Genomic DNA, 23,219 nt, shown 5'->3' with positions numbered 1-23,219 from the left:
GTAAGGGAATATTTTCTCAGATCTATCACTCTTGATACAAGCAAAAATGTCAAATTTTCCAAAAGTGGGTGGGCAAACCAGGCAGGGAGAAATTGCCTTTTTTCCTTAGTGCCATTTCCAGTTTTCTTATCTCGTTCTCCCTTTTTATTCGGGCATTCTCAACTTTCCAAGTTGCTCCATGTTCCTTTTTTAAAACCTCTTCTTATAGTCTTGTAATGAGACAAGGAAAATGATGACCATGGAACACATGACTTTGACCAGTTGGTGTGAGCACTAGTCTCATCATCCCTAGGTTTACCCAAATTCTTAAAGAATGAGCAATGGGAATTCAGAATAGGAGAGAGGTGAGTAAGAACAAGTCAGGATGCAGATGTGTTAAATAAGTCATCTTTAAATGTACGATGAACTTTCGTTTAATAAAGTGGCAGAATTCCAAACCATAGCTGTGTTAATCTGGAATATAAGTGAGCAAAACGATCTTGTAGTTCCATTGGGATTGAGAGAAAGAAGTTGGTAGCATAAGCTTTTGTAGACTCAAAGAACTCTCTGCATTCTGTTTAATCAATTACTTTTGTATTCTATACTTGTGCCTCTGGGAATGCTACATAAGGGCTGTTGGAATACTTGAGTTCATATACAAGAGTGTACAAGCTAGCATGACTTATTCAAGGATGAGATGAAAACAGTCTCACACTGAAACCACGATGGCATCTAGAAGGTGCCATACTCGTGGGACAGCTAATGCTCTCACATTGGAAGCAGAGCTGGGATAGATGACCTCACAATCTCCTTACCTATAGGAAAGACAATGCCTGATAAGGGAGAAAGAAGTAGAAAAGAGAGACAGACCTCACAACAAGTGGATGGAAGTCTTTGACAGGTCTGTGGATGATGGGCTGACTTGGAGGTCTCTCATTCATACAACCACCATATGTCCAAGCCGTAAGAAAATGTTGCAAAGATAAGACGATTTGATCATACACCTTATATTTCATGCTCAGGTGTATCCTGCAGTGATGCGAAGCTATCAGGATCCAAGTTGGCTGTTCTTTCTTCCAAAGCATCTTTAAAACTGTCAAATTTCATCATGTGCCATTTCCCACTGGCTCAGACTCTTCTATCTCTTTACTGGGCAGATAATGTCAAAATAGAGCAGGACTTTCTCCATCACTTTTAGCTGCTCCATTTCCCAACAAAGATTTATAGGGATTGAATACCTTAGTTTGTACTGCACTACTGGAGCCTCCGATGGCCTAGGGGATAAAAGCCTTGTGACTTGAAGGTTGGGTTGCTGACCTGAAGGCTTCCAGGTTCAAATCCAACCCGGAGAGGGCACGGATGAGCTCCCTCTATCAGCTCCAGCTCCATGCGGGGACATGAGAGAAGCCTCCCACAAGGATGGTAAAACATCAAAACATCTGGGCGTCCCCTGGGCAACATACTTGCAGACGGCCAATTCTCTCATTCTAGAAGCAACTCCGGTTGCTCCTGACACGGAAAAAAAAAAACTGCACTACTAATCCATTCAGGAAAGAGGCACAACTTTTTCCTCCTTTCAGATGTGACGGGAGGAAACCTTGTGGTAACAGAAAGCGTCTGAGTCAGTTATTTGCAGGGAATTTGATATCAAAGCCTAACTCCTTCTCTTTAAAGAAAGTGACAAATGAAGAGGGGTAAAAGAGGAGGAGAGGTCACAATTCCCCTTTCTTTTTTGCTAAGGGGCTGTTTGCCCTTGTGAGTTCTACCTGGTGCCATCTCAGGACACCTGTCCCCTCCCAGGTCTTTGTCTTTCTCCTCCAGCCCAGTTTCCCGCATCCCTCCTTCCATTTATAGCTGCAATCTCAGCCAGCCTGATCTCAGAGGCCCCTCGGGGTGGCTGCTAAATCATACCCTTGCTAGCCTCATCCCTGTTTGACAAAGCCTTCCTCCTCCTCTTCTTCCTCCTCCTCCTGCTCCGTTATTCCTGGGGTCCGGACTTCTCTTTCAAAAAGAGGAGGGAGCAAAGCGCCTCCCTGCTGCATGCACCAGTCCTGGCACTGCAGAAAGTTTATCTGACTTTATTAAAAAAAAGAAGGAAGACCGAGGAGGGGTGGAGTGACAAAAGGAGAAAGAACGTGACGTAAAAACTTCTTAAAGAGCTCTTTGGCAGTAGATTATCTGGGAAATCGGACCATGTGAGAAGCGGCTCACAAAAAGCCTTGCCTTCTGAAGCCACGGTAGGGTCCAGGTCGGAGAGACACACAGGCGCTGATGCTGCTGGATCGGAAAGGATCCCAAGCTCAGGTACTGGCTTTACATTTCATTTCTTTCCCTCTTTTTCTTATGTGATGAGGAGAGTTTGTACTTTCCGCCAAAAGCGCTGATACTTTTTCCCCTTTCCTATTACAAAATCCAAGACGGCAACAGTAATGTCCAAATCTCTTTCCATATATATGCATGTATATATACATAACTCTTCAATTAAACAAAGTATATCCTTCCTTCCCATCCATCCTGGGCAAGATGGAAAAATCCCCCAAAACTTCAAAGATAAGAATTTGATTCAATGATTTTAAAGCTTTTCCTTGAATGGTTCGGAAAGTGTACCTTCCTTTTGGGCTCCTTTTGCTGAGTTTCTCTGCCTATACATGTTTGCCGACTCAATTATCTTCCTTGGTGATGAGAGACAGGGACGATGCGTGTTTCAACAACATTCGCGGAGAAGCGGTGGCGACTTTTGCTTAGCTGCCCGGTGAGCTGAAAGCACATTGTTTAAAGGACTGAAAAACAGTGTACTTAAAGAGTGGGGAGAGACGAACAGAGAAAAAAGGTTCTTATATCTATTTTAACAGGACTTTCTTTTTTCCTTTTGGATGGTGGTTAAATGGAGGAATGCTATTCTATGCAACCCGTTGTCTATTTATCTTGCATTTTCAGAGGTGCTACCTCACCTGAGAAGGTGAGACCAATTGTATTTTTCTTTCCATAAAGCAAATGGAAAGGAACTTCTATTCAGATATTATGGTTTGCAGAAATTTGAGGGGATGAGAAAGGAATAAAACTTACTTGCAACCTGCTTGTATGTTTGGAAAGTTGTGAAACAGAGAATTACTAGACCATAATGTCCGATAACTTAAGAAAAGGCATAGAAAATGAATGGTGAAAGACACCAGTATGGAGATGTGTAATTAGAAAGAGATGCTTCTGAACTGTTGTTTGTTATTTGTTGACTGCTGTCAGTAAGTTTTAGATAAAAGCAAGAAAATCCTACCAGTCTCAGGGAGCTTTAATGTTTTTGATTGCAAGAGATGAGAGGGCATGGTGGCAACAGAATGACTTTATAGTTTGCTGCCATGGTCCGCTTTCTAGACGGAAGGTGATGAAGAAAGATATATACCATCTAGTTGCTTTGAACTTTACTTGTCTTCTATCCTGCAAGTCGAGTCTGATTTATGATGACACTCTTCTGGGGTTTTCTTGGCCAGATGTGTCCAGACTGGGTTTGTCTTTGCTTTCCTCTGAAACTGACTTGCTAAAGGTCTCCTAGTTGCTTTTTATGGACAAGTAGGGATTCGAACCCCAGTCTCGCAAAGTCCTGGTTCAACACTCAAGCCATTGCACCAGGCTGGCTCTAAGAATAGGGTTCTCTTGACAAAGTTTTGCCACTTTCTTCTTTCCCTAGTGAGCTTCCATGTCCGAGAAGGGATTCAAACCCAGGTCTCCTAGTCCATTCGTCAAACCATGACACCACATTGCCTTTAAAGACAGCCCAGGTGTATCTTTAGAGTTTTGAAAATGCAAGAAGTCATTTTCTAATGTTAAATCTTCTGTGGATGCTGATTCCCAATGCGTTAGAAATACAAGGGACCATATGATCTTTTTTTATCGTGTCAGAAGCGACTTGAGAACATACTGCAAATTGCTTCTGGTGTGAGAGAATTGGCTGTCTACAGAGACGTTACTCAGGGGACACCCGGATGTGTTACTATTATACTGGGCGGCTTCTCTCATGTTTCTCCCTGCGTCTTGTCAGGGAATTGGACTGTGAGGTCTTTTCCAACTCTTATGTCCTTGCAAGCTAGAGCTGACAGACGGGAGCTCTCCTTTATCCACTCATCAGTAACTTTTTGAAAGTTTAATCTCAACAGGAGCTGATGGATATGAGAAGTTCATTCATGGCCCAATTTAAAGCTAGGATTAAATCCAGGGATTTGTAGAAATCTGGTTGATTTTTGCTCCAGTCAAAAGTTCAACACTCCAGATAGCTCATATCAACACCTGTGTATGTGTACATTAAAATACAAAGTACAAGTCAATTAATGAAGTTGGTGGGTTCTTGGTCATTCCTCATTCAACATAAAATTGGGTATTTATAGAGGCAGAAATAACACGGAAATGAGTTTCTATGCCACACACAAAAACTGCAATTCAATATATTTCAGCAAACTTTCCTTTCAGATAAGGAAATTGAAACATTCTAGGGATGAGACAGCATTTGAACCACTGGAGCCACAATGGGTTAAACCCTTGCGCCAGCTGGACTGCTGATCTGAAGATTGGGTTGCTGACCTGAAGGTTGTTGGTTCGAATCCGCATGACAGGGTGAACTCCTGTCTGTCAGCTCTAGCTTGCAGGGACATGAGAGAAGCCTCCCAGCAGGATGGTAACACGTCTCTGTAGACGGCCAATTCTCTCATACTAGAAGCGACTTGCAATATGTCCTCAAGTCGCTTCTGACATGATAAAAAAAGCATTCGAACCTGCGTCTCCCAGGATCATAATCCAAAACTAAGACTATTAAACCACAATGATCTTTGCAGGAAAACTCGGCAACATATATTTTTTAAAAAGTGTTGCCATTTTTAGAGCTTCTTTTGGAGTTTTCTCAGGAAAAAGTATTCCGATTTATTCCGTGGGGCTTCTTCCTGCAGTCTGAAAACACTCAGAATATCAGCAGGTTTGTTTGCAAGGAAGGGACCCCAAATCCCCCATTGATAGCCAGTCTCCATTCCACTGGGCACAGCTGGAATATGGGAAGCAGTTTGAAAATTCCTCTGCCCCCAAATTGTCTGGGATTTCCAAGAATGCAGCTTGTCCTAAGTAGCGGCCAAGAATGCAGACGACAGTAAATAACAACCAATAAAGATACATAGAGATGGACAGGAAGCCTCGTTGGGGGTCAAAAGGACAGTTTGTATGGCTCCCCATGGTTGGCTCACACTGATGCTTGTCTAAGCTGAGAAGAACGTGAAAAATGACCCCGGCTGTTTGGCTTCTGGGGAGGAAAAGATGGACCCCGAAGGTGTTGAAAGGACACACTTGAAAATAGGTTGGCCTCTGAACTAGATGGCTAAGGCCTCTGGATACAGGACAGAACCCATCAACTTTGGCCAACATTTGCTGCGGATTGGGAAAAATAGGAGGCATGAACAAATCACACCAAGAGGATGGAAATGTTGTAAACCAGTTACAGAAATCATCACCACCACCACCGCCACCACCACCTCCTCCTCCTCATCATCCTCCTTCCTCCTCCTCCTCATATCCCACTTTCCTTACTTAAATGAGACTCAAAGTGTCCAAACAGTGGTTATCAGGGCATCAAAGCGAGTGTCCAGTTTTCATCTGGCAAAAGTATACTACCCCTTCATATGGAGGCTCTGTTTTGTGGCGGACTGTTCCATCCCTGTTCCTCCTTCATCACCAGAAGTTTGGAAAGCAACTATAGCTCCCAGAATCTCTCGACTCTGAGCAATAATCCAAAAAAAAAAAATCTCTGATGGAGATCTCTGTAGTAGCCACAGAATTCAAAATGCAAAGCCAAAGGTACTTTTGAAATTTAATTTCAATATTTGTTTTCTGCTCTTTATCACAGGATCTGTGGGTGGGGAACTATTTCAAACCATCAGGAGCAATGCACATGAGCTAAACGCATACGATTCCTTGGTGGAATTACAACATTTCTATCTAGCCCAACCTAAAAAAAATCAATTTGATTTTAAAATCCAACCATAATTAAAGCAAACAAGGCTGTAAACATACAAAATGAGACGAGTAAGCAAGTTAAACACATGCGTGTGTGTACAGCTGGGGATGTTTTAACCTTATGATTTCCTTTGGGGGATTTAATGATTGTTGCAGAATACACAGGTTCCCCATTTCTTTCCCCTGGGATTCAAGAGCCGCAGCCGGTGTGGCTTGATTAAGTTGCGATCGCTGAATCCGATTCTCTTGCACTGGATTATTCCGGGGTGTAAAGTCCAAGTGGACTGTTTTGCTCCAGGTGTCCACCTGGTACTGAATGCTCCCCTAAAAAACACACACCCAAGTTCTGACCAAGCCCCGTTTCTAACCCCAGGTGCCTAGCTGTGTTCGTTTTCTCCAGGTGAAACCGAAAGCGGTCCTCCCCTGTCCCTCCGGCATTCATTTCTGGCCGGGTTGATGATTAACGGAGGTTTGACAATTGCAACATGTGTGGAGTGCGAAAGCTGTTCTTTCCCCTTTCTCTGCCTTGGGAGTGTGGCTGACAGGTAGCTCCATGGAGAAGACGCCTTGTGTCGCAATAGGAATTTCAGGGTTTGGCAAGTATGTACAACTTTTTAGAAACACAGAAGGTTATTGTTAATTAACATTTCAGCTTTCTAGTGTGATAAGAGATCTTTTGGGCTATGTGACAGTCCTTAATGGCAATCCTACGAGGTAGGACAGTATGTGAGAGGTCACTCAGTGTCTTAAGTCTAAGCATTGTCACCTGTCTTTTCCCCATCTGGCCTCTTCCAGGGAGTTAGGCTACGGCACTTATCCAGGCTGTTCAAATGGCAGGAGTGGATGGGAGTTGTAGTTCAACAAGTCTAAAAGGCACTGAATTGGGAAATGTTGATTTAGCCTCTGCGACACACACAGATACCGAAAGCCGTTCTAGAAATAATTTAACACGACATTATTAGAATTAAAATATTAAAAAATGAATGTCTTTGCTTTTCCCATTTTCAGTGACCATAAAGTAAACTAGTCATGGTGTTTTCTAGCCAAGATTTATCCAGAGGAAGTGTCCTATTGCCTTCCTCTTGAGGCTGACAGAGTTTAATTTGCCCATAGTCACCCAGTGGGTTTCCAGAGCTGAGCAGGGATTCAAATGATTGGGAAGTCTGGCAATTCGGAATGGCTATGTGGCTAAATTTGTAAATGGTGGAAGAAAAGACTGGTCTAGTAATGCCACCATTTAATAATCAAAATAATCTGAAAATAATAAACTATGAAACTGCAGGTGTTGCAAGCTAGAGTGGAAGATAGGAATATTCTTGTGAGAGTTTCTGAATCTCTCACTTCATTTTTACGAGTGTTTTCTGTTGACATAGCCTTGTGTCAAACAAAATGCTGGACGCGAGTCAGATCCAGTTAAGGTAAGTAGATCCAGTTTAGACTCTGGTCCAGCTTGAAACCTGGATTAACAGCAGCACACCTGCAGTCTGTGTTTTTGGACTACAACTCCCAGAATCCTTCTTGGAATTCCTGACCAAAAGAAGAGCAATTTTTCCAAGTCCCTCAACATGAATTCAAACCTTAGTCTCCTTGACCCATCCTCAAACCACTTGATTTCACCAGCTCCAATTTTTTTCAAAGGCATAATGTCTTTCTGTTATTATTATAGCCATACTTCAGTCTCCTGGGAGTAAAATGCTTGGAATTCTGCATGGGCTTATGATTATGGAATCATAAGCCTATGCAGAATTCCAAGCAATTTACTCCCAGGAGACTGAAGTATGGATATAATAATAACAGAGTATGTCTGGACATACTCTCTGTAAAGTACATATCTGCTGCTATATAACCTGTAAAATTTGTATTTTTCTTCCTTATCTGGCAGGTAAAGCATCATCTTACCTGAAATTGAAGCTGCTGAGGCTAGGAATCCCGACAAAGATTTTGTAGCCGGTGACTGCTTGCCGATGGACAGGAGCACTACTGTGGCTATCTTCATTGCCACCACCATTTAATGGCCACTGGGATGGAGAAAACAAGCCATGAGACACAGCCTCTCACATCTCCAAAGGAGCCCTCGAATTGCGTTGAAGAGGGGGACTGCGCAGGCAATGGACTCCTACGCAAGGATGCCAAGCCAGCATTGCCGCTGGCGGAAGAGACAGACAGAGTGCCCTTTGGCCAGGCAGACAAAGGGGCAGCCAGCCCCATCTCCAATGGATTTTCAGGGGCTCAGAGCCCAAGCTCTTTCAATGTGGCCGGGGGCAATGAGGGGACGCCTTCGGTCACCCCGGTGGCCATGACCACCCTGACCACCAACACTAACACTACCACCACCACCTCCATCTTGTGCGTGGTGGATGGCCAGCAGCAGCTGGAGTTGGGTGAGCGGGAAACCTGGAGCAAGAAAATGGACTTTCTCCTCTCGGTGATCGGATATGCCGTGGACCTGGGCAATGTCTGGCGCTTCCCTTACATCTGTTACCAAAATGGAGGAGGTGAGAGTCAGCACAAGGATTGGGGAAAGGAGCAGACCTCTCTTCTAGCTCCCCAAGTTCATAGGCTATGCCAGATCATTTCATCCTTAAAAAATTCAAACGAATCCTCAGACTAACTGAAAAATTACATAGCACGGGTTTTCATGAATTCCAGGCCACTTTGTTGGATGACTCCATGAAAACTTAGGCTCAAAATGTCAGATTCTCAGTTTCAAAGATGCCCCAGGACTGTTATTATTGCTTCTTACTCTTAAGGATTCCAGATGATGTTGGATTTCAAGTCCTAATGACTCAAGATACTCAGTAGCCTCTAAGTCAGTATAGCTAATGGTTGGGAGATACAGTCATGCAATGTGGATACATCTGGAGGTTTACAGTTACCTTTGCTCTTAAAAGCCAGGGTTGGCTAAGTGTGGCTTTCCAGATGTATTTGGACAGAACCTCACATCAGCACCAAACATCACAAAGGCCCTCGTTCATTAAGGTTGCAAAAAACTTCATCTAGTAAGATTGTTAGTGAAGCCCCCATGGCACAACGGGTTAAACCAATGAGCTGCTGAGCTTGCTGACCGAAAAGTTGGCAGTTCAAATCCAGGGAGTGGGGTGAGGTCCCATTGTTGGCCTCAGCTTCTGCCAACCTAGCAGTTTGAAAACATGCAAATATGAGTAGATTAATAGGTACTGCTCCGGCAGGAAGGTAACGGCGGTCCATGCAGTCATACCGGCCACATGACCTTGGAGGTGTCTACAGACAACGCTGGCTCTTCGGCTTAGAAATGGAGATGAGCACCAACCCCCAGAGTCGGACATGACAAGGCTTAACGTCAAGGGAAAACCCTTACCTTTTAAAATATTGTCAGATCATTTTGGTTTACATTGTTTCTGGATGAGACAGTGATTCCTGTTCTAGCTAATTTTCTCAGAGGCACGTGGCAGTATGAAAGCACTTGAAATCAACCGATGGGTCCTTGGACTTTCTCCTTGTTTTCCTCTTGATTTTTCCATTCCTGTTTATTACTTTGGAACCATAATTAATGTTGATCTTTTTGGCTCAGGGGCGTTCCTCCTGCCGTACACGATCATGGCCATTTTTGGAGGCATCCCACTCTTCTACATGGAGCTGGCGCTGGGACAGTATCACCGGAATGGCTGCATTTCGATATGGAGGAAAATCTGCCCCATTTTCAAAGGTATTTCTTAAGAGGGACCGAATGGTTCACAAGGTTTTGTCGCCGGGGTTGCGGCTTTGGTGTTCTTTGCTTGTAACTCAGTTATGTATCTCTGCATGGCAGAATGGGAATGGACTAGATGGCTCTTGGGGCCCATTCCATCTCTAAGGTTCTTTGCTTTTCCTCCCGCAGGGATTGGCTATGCCATCTGCATCATTGCCTTCTACATTGCTTCATACTATAACACTATCATTGCCTGGGCCTTGTACTACCTCATCTCCTCCTTCACGGATGAGCTGCCTTGGACCAGCTGCACAAACGCTTGGAACACCAAGAACTGCACCAACTATTTCTCCAACCGGAGCATCGCCTGGACGGACAGCTCCATCTCTCCAGCAGAAGAATTTTATACGTAAGTGCATGTAAGTGGAGAGACGGCTGTGCCAGAAAAGAGGGAGCAGGATGAGGGCTGGACTGAGAACGAAAAGAGAAGGGAAGGCATCATTGAGGTCCCTATATATAATTAAAGGACCTTTGGCTGTTTATCTCTTCTGGTTGTAATGACAGTATATGCAGCCTTCTTGGTTATGGAACCCCAGGTTAAGGAATATCTTCCACTCGGAAACCCAATTGGTGGCAACACTGCTGTTGTTCAGGTGTCAACTGAAAAAAGTGTTGTTCTTGAAAGCTTTTGGGACCTTAATCATTTTAAAAAACCTGGCATGTAGATTTTAATTTGTTTTAAGCTGTTTTATCTCCTTTGACCACTCTTTTGAACTTGTTAAATTGTATAATATATATATTACCTGTTTAAAATGCTCAAAATCATGGATTTGAACCTGGTCTCCCTGTATCCTGGGCAAACACTCAACTTGCTGCGAATGTGAGCCCTCTTTTCCAGAATCTCCTTGAAATGTTTGTTTGCTTTTATCTTTTAGTCGGCATGTTCTCCAGGTGCATCGAGCTAAGGGGCTGGACGACCTAGGCGGCATCAGCTGGCAGCTCACCCTCTGCTTGCTCTTCATCTTCACCATCGTCTATTTCAGCATCTGGAAAGGGGTCAAAACGTCTGGAAAGGTGAAGATAAGGGCCAGCAGCAAAAGAAGGGAGTTTTAAGCATAGTGCTCATTTCAGAAACCATTATGTTCTTTAGAAATTAGAAAGAAGTGGAGATTGGCCATGCAGGTCTGCCGCAGCAAAAGCTTTGAAGTTCTTATGGTACCATATTAATCTGTACTATTTTTAAGAAGGTGATGCTTTAATGATGCAAGCATTTTCTGCCTATCATTCGCTTCTGCTCCAAAATCACCTGAAATTCCAGCCTTTCTCGATCTTGGCTTAAAAAAATATTTAGCAACAATGGTTGCTACTTTTCTTTGGGTGCCAAAATACAATTTACAAAGGCTCAAATGAAATTTTAAATTTGGAGACTGAAGGTGTGGGGCACAGAATCCTTGCTGGTGGGGTGTCAATGCCTTCCCTTGTCCTGTAAATGTCCGTTCTTTTAGGTTGCATTGGTAGAGGATTTCCTCCTTCTTCACAAGAAATTTATCAATGTCAAAAGGACATGATTCAGCACATCTGAGAATGACAGACTGTCTCAGGGTGGGACATAAGGTAAATGCCCACTTGTCCCAGGGTCTGTTCCACTGTTAAAGGTCAATCCTAATGTTTAGATGTCTTTTCTTGTACTGATTTACATTCTGGTCCCTGAAGCAGCAGAAAACAGACATGTTCCATCTTCAATATGGCATCCTTTTAGATATTTAAAGACAGCTTTCACGTCACCTCTGAGTTTTTTCTTGTCCTAGTTAAAACATATCCAATTCTTTAGGTTGTTCTTCACTTCTGATATTAGTTGTCCAAGGTCCTGAAACCTGTCCCCAAAGTATGCTCAGCACCCTGAAGTCTGTAATAAAACTCAAGGGTGCCGCCCTCCTGGAGTAGAAGCCACTGGCAAACAAAGGTGACGCTGACAAAGGGAGTTTTAGACCCTCAAAGTTGTTTTCCAAGCTCTAGACTAGGACTGGGTTCTGACAAGAATTACTATCAATTCCTTCCTTGCTTGGTTAACTGGTGCAGAGTACTCCTAAGCAATGCCTCTTCTTTTGCTGAATGGATAAAGAGTCTGTGACACACATGGTTTCACACATGTGAGTCATCCTGTGATGCTTCAGTCCAAAGGGCAATGTCCTTATGTGGGTGAAGCAAGCCCATAAAGAGCCAAGAAATAAAGACCAACCAATAATTGACTGATTGGCTCTCTGAAAGTCAAGAGTTCTCAGCAGGCATCTAAGAAGCGGGACATATTATTTGATGTTGATGACTGTTATCAAGGACTCATAGGGTGCTGTTTTGTCCGTGCTACTGGTGATTCCTTTTTCATTGTTGTCTTAATTTCTCCTCCGGACAGGTAGTGTGGGTGACAGCCACCTTCCCTTACATCATCCTCTTCATCCTTTTAATACGGGGTGCCACTTTGCCCGGAGCTTGGAGAGGAGTGCTCTACTACTTGAAGCCGGACTGGCAGAAACTTCTTTCAACAGAGGTAAGCAAAAAAGCAGAAGGTGGGACTTGTGGGTTGGCCTTTCTTCAAGTGCCATGGGTGAGGGAACTCACTGAAAGATCCATAAATGTTGTGAACTATGGGTAGTGTATGGGGGGGGGGGGTCCACTATTCTGAATAACCACATATCTGCCATTCTTGAATTTGCTGCCACTCTGTCCCAATCGCCATTTGCACCCTTCAAAATCTTTCAAGAGTGTTTCCAAATTATTCATCTATAAAAATACGGTGGGTGGTGAAATCCAGTTCAATTGAGCCTTAACCACAGGAAACATAGCCATACTCAACCCCCTTCCACCGAAACAATACTTATGAAAGTCTCGGGGTGGGGGTGGGGGGAGGAGGAGATCTCAGCACTTTTAAGTAATAAATGCAGCTAATACCGAGATTATGGGTTCTAATATCAGTGAGATGGCAGCCTTGCGGCTGATAGGAAAGAGTTCAATGGAGAGGAAATGAAGACACAGCGTTCACTGATAAAGCTGCCTTTCTACCCAGGCCCTGTTTTGCCTCCCTAAAAGTAATAAAGGGTGCCCGTATTGTATTGCATATTATCTGAAGAGAGGAGAGAGCAGATCGCAATCTCTGCCTAGTTGTCTCGCCATGTGCTGGCTGCAGTAAGAGGAAAGACACACCAGGCTGGTCCTGACTGAGTCGAGAGAGGGAGAAAAAAGAAATGGTAGGGGACAAAGTGACAAAAACTGCCTTTTTCTGGTGAGTGGGAGAGAGCTTTCCAGCTCTTGACCAGACTGTGCGGCAAAAAAAAGAGGCAAATTCCACACTGCGGATTATTAGGCTAAAAATAAAAAGGCTGGTATCCAGACAAATAAATGGGTCTGAGAACAAATCCAGCCTGAAATCTCCCAAGAAGCTAAAATGGCTATACTTTGGACACCTCATTAGAAGACATGATAATGAGCACTAAGAAGCTGATTGGGAACGATCCTTTTTTATGTTCCAAATGTGCAGAAAACTGTGAACAGAGCATTAAGAGGATTTCCCGTATGTGGAAAGGTAGCAACCTTTGAATTGCCTCAAGAATATACACTTCCTTGAAAATGACATCCATAAAATATTCATTCATGCCTAACCAAAGCGGTGAAATCTTTTGAATATTGAACAGGGGAGTGGTGAATATTTATCTTTCCAACCTTGAAGTGGAAGTCTTTTTGCAACAGGAAAAGCCCATAGTTAAATTCCACATCCCAGGAATGCAATTTCTAGCAATTTTCCAATACACATCGAACCAAGAAAGAGTAAGAACGTGTCCACATCATCTTCACAATGAATCATATGCCTGTACCTAATAACCGCCTCTCTTCCAGTGACAAGCAGAATCATAGTTGGAAAGATCCCGAGGGTCATGTAGTCCAACCCTTTGCCAGTCTTCATTTTCCAAGCCTTTAGCACTTGCTGTAGGAGGAAGCTGGCAAGAGAACTAGTTAGCCGTCCTTACCCAAAACTGTAGCATAACTTTCTGCAGCAATAACTTGTGTCTCTTTTACATCCTTGCAAAAACTGTCTCTTGTTACTGTGCTGTTCTAGGTATGGGTGGACGCTGCTGCTCAGATCTTCTTCTCCCTTGGTCCTGGCTTTGGGGTGCTCCTTGCCTTTGCGAGCTACAACAAGTTTCACAACAACTGCTACCAGTAAGCACCGTTGAGAGGCCACAAAATCTAAAGGGCTTCCCCACAAGTCCACAGATAGAAAATAATGAAAAGACTGAACAGAAAATGTTGTTTTAAAGCTCTTTTGGCCCCATCTGCTCAGCGCTTTCTCTTTTCCCAAAGGCAGTAGGGAGAGCATTAGGGTGTTGTGGTCAGGGAACACGTTTGGAGTCCATCTTGATTTTCATGTTTATTTCCATCCTAGAGATGCTCTGGTTACCAGTGCTGTGAACTGTATGACAAGTTTCATCTCCGGTTTTGTCATCTTCACTGTTCTTGGCTACATGGCAGAGATGAGGAATGAAGAGGTCTCAGAAGTTGCCAAAGACACTGGTAAACTCCATGGTTTTACTTCAGCATTTCCTGCGATATTCTGGTGTGGGCTGGGACTGTGATGGATGGAGGACTGAAGGTTTGTCAGGATTAAGTTCTGCGTGATTTTTCCAACCCAACACAGAGCTCTACCGAGATAACAATAAAATTAAAAACCCGATATACTGATATAGCTCCACACAAGATGCCCAGCTGGATTGCTACCATTCAGTTTTGGCTCTGGAAAATGCTTATATTGGCAAAGCTATTGTAGCTGGTCCAAATTTAGTTACATAAAGGTAACATGTTCTTGAGCGGGGTCCCTTTCAATAGTCATTGGAAAACCTTCTGCCGGTCCAAAATGCGTCAATCGGAGTGTTTGCAATTTATTGTACTTCAGTTGTTTATTGTGTTTTGATGAGGCAAACTCTACCCTGCGAATATGTTCAAGGGTGCGGTATGAATGCTGAAAATAGTCTCAAAACTAAATAAAAAGGTTGGAGTGCTATGAGGAGAAAACCTGTGCCAGCTCCTGGTTCATTTCTGAGGACAATTCTGGTTCTGATTAGACTTGGACCAGGTTACTTGAAGATTTGCCCCATCTCACATCAGACCATTCAAATCTTCAAAAGAAGCAAAGCAATCTGACCCACTGCCATCGGAGATGCAGATGAAAAAACTCGCCCAGTGGTGGTAGCCAAGGCAGTGGTGGTAGCTAAGGAAGGCAGTTACAAACATCTGACTTACAAATGACTCACAGTTAAGAATGGGGGTAAGACAATAAGAAGTGAGAGAGATCTATCCCTAGGAAAGGAAATGCATTCTTGAAAGAGTTATTATCATGGGGAAAAAGTGCTTCCATTGAAGCTTTATCACCAATCCTTGTTTCCACAAAAAAGTCAAATTTTTCTAAATCCAATTATCACAGGGACGGATAGTGAGGTGAAACCTTCTGAAAAGGGCACAGATAGCAAAACAAATACCACAATGATATTAACTCATCCCTATGCTAAACAAAACTTTAAAAGATATATATTTGGCTGAAGTTAGACTTAAAAATGCACCTGTTCTGATTTACAAACGAATTCAAATTAGGAACAAACTCATAAAACCTATCTTGTTCGTAACTTGAGGACTGCCTGTAATGCTTTGACGAGAAACAATGAGGTCTTCCTGAAACTGTATTTTAGATAATAAAATAAAGTTATATCAATCATCTCTTTTACTGTTCCACTGGAAATTGACCATATAATCATTATGGTTATATCAGTCTGCCTGTTTTACTGCTCCACCAGAATCTGGATATAGATTCATGCTGGAGAACCTAAAGATTCCTAAAGAGAACATTTTGATCACATTCATGAATAACCAAATCTGCAAATATGGGGAACTGCTTGTAAATTGTTTCTAAAAGTGAATAAGTTGCAGAAGCAATGGGAGGGATAGAATGGGTCTTATTTTCCCTATAACCATGTGTCTTGTCTTCACCATCTCTACCTTTGCAGGGCCCAGCCTCCTCTTCATCACTTATGCAGAGGCCATCGCAAACATGCCTGCCTCAACCTTCTTTGCCATCATCTTCTTCCTGATGCTGATCACTTTGGGCCTGGACAGTACGGTGAGTAATCCAAAGTCATACTGGTGGAGGAAATGGAGGTAGAGATGAAATAGAGTTCACTCCACATTGACCTGGAAGAAAGGAAACACTGCTCTATGCTTTTTTCAGTTTGCCGGGCTGGAAGGGGTGATCACTGCTGTCCTGGACGAATTCCCCCACGTTTGGAGCAAACGCCGAGAAATCTTTGCGCTGGGTTTCATTGTGATCTGCTTCATGGGTGCCCTCTCCACGCTGACCTTTGTGAGTAACTCAGCTTTGCAGGACCAAGAAAGTCCAAAGCCTCGGTGGAAGAGTCTGGGACCCATAATATGGGATCTGGCTTCCAGAATCTTTTCCATGTTCTGCCATATTTATTCTTAGTATCAGGCAGCAAAATGTTTTGGACTCGCTCAGTCAATGTCCAGTACGATTTACATCAAGGCAGTGACTTTGAAAGTGAATTACTCTTTCTTCAGACTGTTCTTCATTGGCAGAGTATCTGCTATGCCATTGCCTACAGTGTTCCAGGTTCAAATCCTGGTATCTCCAAGTTAAAGGGAGAAAAGACTTATTTATGATATCTCAGAAATTTGCTGTTGGTTTGTGTAGGCAGGGTGAAGGGTTAGATCAATTTTTGACTTTTTTCTCAAGGCAGAGAAAATTTACATCACTTGTATGTCATTTGTTGTTCCTTTGATACCAAAAGAATAGATTGGACATCAGACAAAAACAAGAGAAGGACTATTTGATAGGGAGACCTTGCATGGAAGCCAGAGAGAATTTGCTGGAAAACAGCTCCTTTTGGATTGTGTTCAGCAGTTCTTCCTCACTATGGCAAGTTTCCAGTCAATGAGGCGCCTCAGTTCTAGCTGAAGGCCCACTCCCTTCCCTTTGAACCAGTCTGAAAAACGAGCTTATGCCTTTCCTCTCCGTCATGGGTACACAACTCCAAGACTTTCCCACCAAGGAAGGGAATGGAAAGGCACTGGTCCTCTGAGGTTATCGCATTCCCCTCGCTTCATTGTGTGAGGCAGACGAAGGGAAGTTAAAGAAATGGGTCATTAGCGCCACTGAGGACAACTGTTGATTTTACAGGGTATTTCTGGCTTCCTTTCACTCTCTTGTATCCTAAATGAGCCACATCCTACTGGTTTCTCCTTCTATCATTTTCCATGATATCGTTTTCTTTTTCACCCGTACAGGGTGGTGCATATGTGGTGAAGCTGTTTGAGGAATATGCCACAGGCCCGGCGCTGATAGCCGTGGTATTTCTGGAATCCATTGCAGTGTCTTGGTTTTATGGTGAGTTTAATCCTGTGGCCGGCATCCCGTTGGGTAATTTCAGAATTGAGCTTGGAGGTCTGTCATTCATAGTGTTGCTATAAGTGGAAGGTGACGTGAATGCAGGTAACAGCAAAACTGGACTCAGTAGAGATTCACATTTCAGGCAGTTAATGGCCAAACAACTCCCAACACCTACCATTTCACCCAACTAATGAGTTCTTGAGATGCTGAAATTCAGAGCATTGGGAAAAAGAGGCGACAAGGGAGCCATGTTTAAGTATTTGAAAGGTGGTCTTACCGAGGAGGTAGCAGGCTTGGTTTGTGCTGCTATAGATAATAAGATACAACAGAGCAATTAATTCAGACACTTCTTAATGCTGACTGTAAGCCAACCAATGGTCTCATAGGTAAAGGTAAAGTTAAACGTTTCCCCTGACGTTAAGTCCAGTTGTGACCGACTCTGGGGTTTGGTGCTCATCTCCATTTCTAGGTCGAAGAGCCGGCGTTGTCCATAGACATCTCCAAGGTCATGTGGCTGGCATGACTGCATGGGCTCATAGGACTTGCTATAAATCCCTACATCTCACCCACATTCTTTTTGGCTCTTTCACTTCCCACCGTTCTCACTGTTACATTTCTGGAATCAAGTTTTTGTTTCTTTATGATGCTGCACATATGCATTGTTGAGTTACATTGAACCAACTTGATGCCTTCTCTGGAAGCCAGAGAGAATTCGCTGGAAAACCGCTCATTTTGGATTGTGTTTTCTCAGCAGTTCTTCCTCACTATGGCTCTGAAGATGATAAAAGTTGCAGTGCAATACATCTGGGGAGTGCCAGGTTGAATAAGGCTCATATAGTCATCAAATTTTCAATAAAACCACAGGTTAGGAAGAAGAGCGGTGCATGCTCTGTAGAACAAAAGTGCTCCTCCATAATCCAGTGCTGGGGCAACCAAAAACTATCCCTTGGCTTATTACTTTGTCTGTTTGAGAACATCAGCAACTAAAAATCATAGAAAAAATATACTCAACAAGAAGTGATGAATGCGGTCCTATCAACATGTTGTCTTTCCAGGTGTGGCTCAGTTTTCCAGGGATGTAAAGGAGATGCTTGGATTCAGCCCTGGATGGTACTGGAGGATCTGTTGGGTAGCCATCAGCCCAATCTTTCTCTTGGTGAGTCTCTCTTTCTAGTCGCAGCCTACAGCTGTCATAGAATGAAGGGTTCGTGGGAAGAAGAGAAAACTAGGAGGGAGAAAAGTTACTGAATGCTAGTTTCAGAAGACACCGATTTTTGTGAAACCAGGTGGAGATTTCTTTGATATAAAATTTAAAAGAATGGCTGAAGTTGAAGCCCTCTCCCTGCAGCTGATATGTCAAAGCTCATTTCTAGCCTAACTAAACAAAAGCCGCAGCTCCCAGTTCCTAAATTAGCTCTGTGTGCTTTTTATAGTATAGTTAACACTCAGCAGTGAGCAACAAAGGGCTTGGAAATTAAGCCCCACCTGATGGTTCTCTTGCTAAGATGATGAATGCGTGTTTACCAAATTTCCATTTTATTACGAGGAGTTGTGGGGGAAGGCAGAAATAATGTGAAACAGCATCAGTCATTCTTATACGTAAACAGCCCATCTTTATGAGCCTGAAGCAATGAAATGAAATGGAAAGCAAATATGCCCAGGTATCGCGGTTACTAGGTAGGAGTTTAGAGCGGAGCCAAACAGGAGGTCAAGGCCAGCATTTTGTGGGGTTGCTAAGGATACACTTGGTTAAATGGATGTTGGTACAGTCTGCCAGTTTTTGGAACTGGGTCTGCAACCCAACCGAATGTGAGACTGGAGAGGTAAACAAGAACATTTTGATGTCTTGTTTTTAATTAATCTTCCTCCTCCTCCTCCTCTTCACCAAAGTCCCAGTCCCATGAATTAACTCATTTGGTCTTTTCCAGTTTATCATTTGCAGCTTCATGTCCAGCGTTCCAGAACTCCGCCTTTTCGATTACACTTATCCCTACTGGACCATGGTGCTGGGTTACTGCATCGGGACGTCGTCTTTTATCTGCATTCCTGCCTATATGGTTTATCGGCTGGCAACTACTCCAGGGACACTCAAAGAGGTAGATCGAGCATTCTTGGTCTGAGGCTCTTCACCCACTTACGATGGCAGAATTATACCCATAAAGCTTTCTATGAGAAAAAAAGGGTTCATCCTCCTTCTGGCAGGATTGTTTCCAAGTATTCAGCAATGATCTAATGTATTTGGCTAATTGCTTAAGATCCATTAAGGTTAAGGTCAGTTTCTGTCTTAATCTTCATAGCTCATGCACTGTCTTCCTAATCCCTTAACTAATTGCCCAGAATCAGTAGATTTTAATAGAGCAATTAGCATTCCTCTTTAAAGTTTCACTTGAATGTCATCTTCTATCCTAATCTTACTCAGCAGTTTTATTCTGAAGACTGCTGCTTGAGGAATAGCCTTCTCAGGATCAAGAGTTAAAAATAATTTCAAGTCCTTGGGGTTTGTTCTCTGATCCATCCCATGATTCACCTCTTCCTCCTCTTCTGTAATCGTCGATTTTCAGTTGAAAGATGAATTTGTGTGTGGTAAAATGCTATAACCATGGGTGGTGTGCTACTTGGGAGAAAATATACAAGTAAAGTAGGGAAGTTAGAAAAAATGTCTTCTTAGAGTGGGAAAATGTTACCTGGCTGTTCTTTTCATTACAATGTAATCACAAGCATAACTGTAAGAATCAGGTCCATATTCCTACTTTCTTTCACAGTGAAACAGAATAGAGACTCCTCCAAAAGAAATGTAATGATCTGAAAACATCAATATATCTCTGAATAGAAGTAGTGCTCTACCTTGGAGTAAAAAAATCAACCACTAATGCCCAGTTCAGCATTGTTTTCTCTGGGAATTTTCAGATTCTTAATTTCTTGCCACAAACACATAAGGCATTCTATGCTGAGATCCTACAGCAGAATGTAGCTGGAATGCTTTATCACAGTATACGTTACATAACTTCCCATACATTTAGCAATGTAGCATATGAACTGAAGAAACCTGTTAGCGATTTGTGAAGATGCAGAACAGGAAGAGTGCACCCTTGGCACTCTCTAGTGGTGCCTCAAAGCACAACAGATCCAATATGTATCTGTCCCAATGAGCATCAGGTACTTTGATAGCTCCCCTCCATAGGAATGTAACAGCAACCCTTTACTGGATCTTATGGAACTGTCCAGTTCTAATTTCTTCAGGTGTTAAGTTCGCTTAGAGCCCCCAACAAGATTCCAGATTTAATTTCATTCAATAAAATGTTCACCTTGTTTCAAATAACCGTAAGCTGCCTTGGATCCAGACGGGTATACTTTCAATAAATTAGCAATTCTCCTTGGTGAAATAGATGGCCTACCATTTAACACATGCTCTTTTTTCTTCTCCCTAGCGTATTCTAAAAAGCATCACGCCAGAAACAGGCACTGAGATTCCCTTTGGCGACATCCGTATGAATGCCGTCTAAGTAGCCGTTTCCATCTTGCTGGATGTGGGAAGAGGTGGAGGAAGAGTGAGGTGTCAGCTCCTTGGCTCCTGTTGCTTTTTAGGCTCTTTCCCAAAGAAGTGAGTTTCCACCCAGAAGAGTGTTCGTTGTGATGGAGGCACAAGTGTGGTAACAAAAGTTTTAGGCCTCCCAAGGATTTCCCAGAAAGAGGGGCCCACGCTCCTTGGCACTACAGACTCTTTTGAATTCATATTACTGCACTGGTTTTGTTTTCAGAAGCATGAAGACTAAAATACATGCAAGGGTAATTGAGTACTCGGAGCTCCACACTGCAGGCCTCAGGCAGCCTGAATCCACACATAACATGGTTATTCAGGCCTTGTTCGGGCAACCGTTGCAAGTTAGACATTGTATTTAGATCCATCTATCTGTGCCAACTTACCTGTTTTAATTCTCCTTCCGTGTGATCCTCTGTAATAGCACCCTGTTGTATTTTGCTTCTAAAGATCTCGACATATTAAACTAAGCTGAAGAAATAGGGGAGCCAACTGAACCAGTCTTGCACTAGCTGCATCTCACCCAACTCACAGGAAATTTCGCTGCTTGAATGGCCACCCTAAATCTTGCCAAAGCAAAGCTACCCAAAGATCAGTGTGTTAAGGGTTGGATGTACTTGATCCCACAGTTCATACAGTGCTGTGTTCACTTGTGATAGCTGGAGGAAGGAAACTGAGTGTCTGGATACCCCACAAGGGTCTTGGCACTTGTTCCAGGAAAACAGGTGTGGAAGGACAAGAGAAGATAGACATCTTTTCTTTGACAAATCATAGTTGAATATGGTTTGTCAGTCAGTCCACCATTATTAAGTCCAGCCAAATAGATCTAGTTTAAATGATGAAACTATCTAGTAATAATCCTCAAAACATGTGACAGATAAGGGTCCAAAGTCCTTCTCAACCACCTTCTTCCTCACGCCATGTTACTAGAATATTCAGGAGCTAAGAAACCTGCACTGTCCCATAATATAGCTGCTCACCTCACCTTCACTCCAAATGCAAACATAAAGTGGAGCATTCTTTCCTATGCATGATATGTAGGAATTTCCCTTATGTTTTCATAACCAGGTGTCACACATCTCCATAAGGTTTCTTCCAGCAACCTGATGCATTCATGGAGCATCTTCCACACTGTTGAGTTAATCATGTTCTAGAATATAATTAACTAAATGCCGTGCTTTCAGGCAGGCATACAATGGGTTGTTGTGTATGCTTTTCAAACAGCACCCATACTCTACTTATGCTCTGTTCTAGATGGACCCCATGAAGGACCAGCAAAGACTGTTGTGTTGTCCTAATGCCGGCAGGTGGCTAGCAAAAGTGTAAGAGTAGTCATAACATCTCTTGACACTGCACTGAAGAAAGCAGTGGGCGTTTCCCATCCCTGGTGCCATTTTGAATGCAAAGGCAATGTTGGGAAAGTGGTAACTGGAGGATCAAGTACTTCCTTCTCAGTGCCACACTGTTATTATCAGGGTGTGGGTTCACTGTAATAGTTCCTTTATTGATAGTCCATGAGCAATAGCTCAGAGATAGAGTATTTCTGCAACAAGGGTAATAGAGCCAAAGCTATGCCTAGCTTTTAATAAGCTGTACATTTTGAAAGGGCACGCTTGTGGGAGCCATTAGGGCACCATGTATGTGCCTACATGTCGAAACGCATGCATGCTGTGAAACAAGTTGTGTAACTCTCTACCCAACTGGGCCACACTGAACCTGCTTAGCACATATGAAGCTCACATTAGAATTTAAGAGGCCCTTTGAGTGTTCTGAACACTCCCATCCATAGAACCATAAGTGTGCCAAAGAAAACAGTATTTAATCCAATTCTCCCATGGGAACATAACCCTCCAAAGAGTTTTTGCTGGACAGGTCCCATCAAAGCTCATGGGGGCCCTTTGCAAAGGCTTAGTTTAGACTTTATCAGGGAAACCACTCCCCTTCCTGCCTGAACTGGGACCATGGTTACCTTTTGTTCATTTGTGTTTTTGTATAGAGAAATTAAAACTGGAGTTTTATTTTATAGAACCAAAAGTATTCCTCCCTAATGTGTACATAATGCGCCGCTACTAATTTATGTTGCTGCTTTCATTATGGAATGTCCCAAGCTGGGTTGTAAGTGATCAGTATGTGCCTTGCGACGTAAGCTATTGTTGTAATTAAATTTAATATCATAATAAAAGAACAGCTGTATCCCCCCCTTCCCACCTGTCTGGTGCAAATTATTTAATAAGGTTAACAGATGCCCCAGAAGATAACGTCTGTGCTAAATGCAATTGATTGATCTTGATCTTTTTCTGATCTATTTTTTAAAAACAGTTTTGCTCTAGGGTTGCACAGCAGAGTTATTAAAAACCTTAAGCGCTGAAAACAGCAGCATTTTCTGACATTTATCAGCAACTGAACTCAGGGGGGATAACTCTCTCCCTACTCACTGCAACACCACTGCTTGAAAAAAGAGGAATGTTGGGAAATGCCTGTCTACTCTTGAATTTGCCACATCCCTTCTCATCCCTCTGTCACTTCCTGTGATCCAGAGCAAACCAGCCTGTTTCCTTAGGATACAAGGTTCACATGTGGCTTAGAAGGCCATCACCAACAGTTTT

General features: G+C 43.0%; 1 protein-coding gene across 2 annotated transcripts; it reads left to right on the top strand.

Annotated features, from left to right (window-relative positions):
• Window positions 1-1,862: 1,862 nt before the first annotated feature.
• Window positions 1,863-22,817, top strand: slc6a4 (solute carrier family 6 member 4). Of its 2 annotated transcripts, none has more exons than XM_008120341.3 (14): window positions 1,863-2,283; window positions 7,847-8,459; window positions 9,515-9,649; window positions 9,821-10,040; window positions 10,567-10,705; window positions 12,042-12,176; window positions 13,740-13,843; window positions 14,067-14,194; window positions 15,679-15,791; window positions 15,900-16,031; window positions 16,973-17,072; window positions 18,131-18,231; window positions 19,004-19,171; window positions 20,504-22,817. In XM_008120341.3, the coding sequence occupies exons 2-14, from the start codon at window positions 7,976-7,978 to the stop codon at window positions 20,576-20,578; spliced, it is 2,034 nt and encodes a 677-aa protein (XP_008118548.1). In that variant the 5' UTR covers window positions 1,863-2,283; window positions 7,847-7,975; the 3' UTR covers window positions 20,579-22,817. The 2 variants fall into 2 exon arrangements, with proteins under 2 accessions (XP_008118548.1, XP_003227218.2); XM_003227170.4 differs by lacking the exon at window positions 1,863-2,283 and adding an exon at window positions 4,871-6,564.
• The last annotated feature ends 402 nt before the right edge of the window (window positions 22,818-23,219 follow it).

This window comes from Anolis carolinensis, unplaced genomic scaffold (assembly GCF_035594765.1).
Source record: "Anolis carolinensis isolate JA03-04 unplaced genomic scaffold, rAnoCar3.1.pri scaffold_7, whole genome shotgun sequence".
Classification (NCBI taxonomy): Eukaryota; Metazoa; Chordata; class Lepidosauria; order Squamata; family Dactyloidae; genus Anolis; species Anolis carolinensis.
The sequence above is the reverse complement of the archived record's forward strand: the minus strand, read 5'-3'. Positions and strand labels throughout refer to the sequence as shown.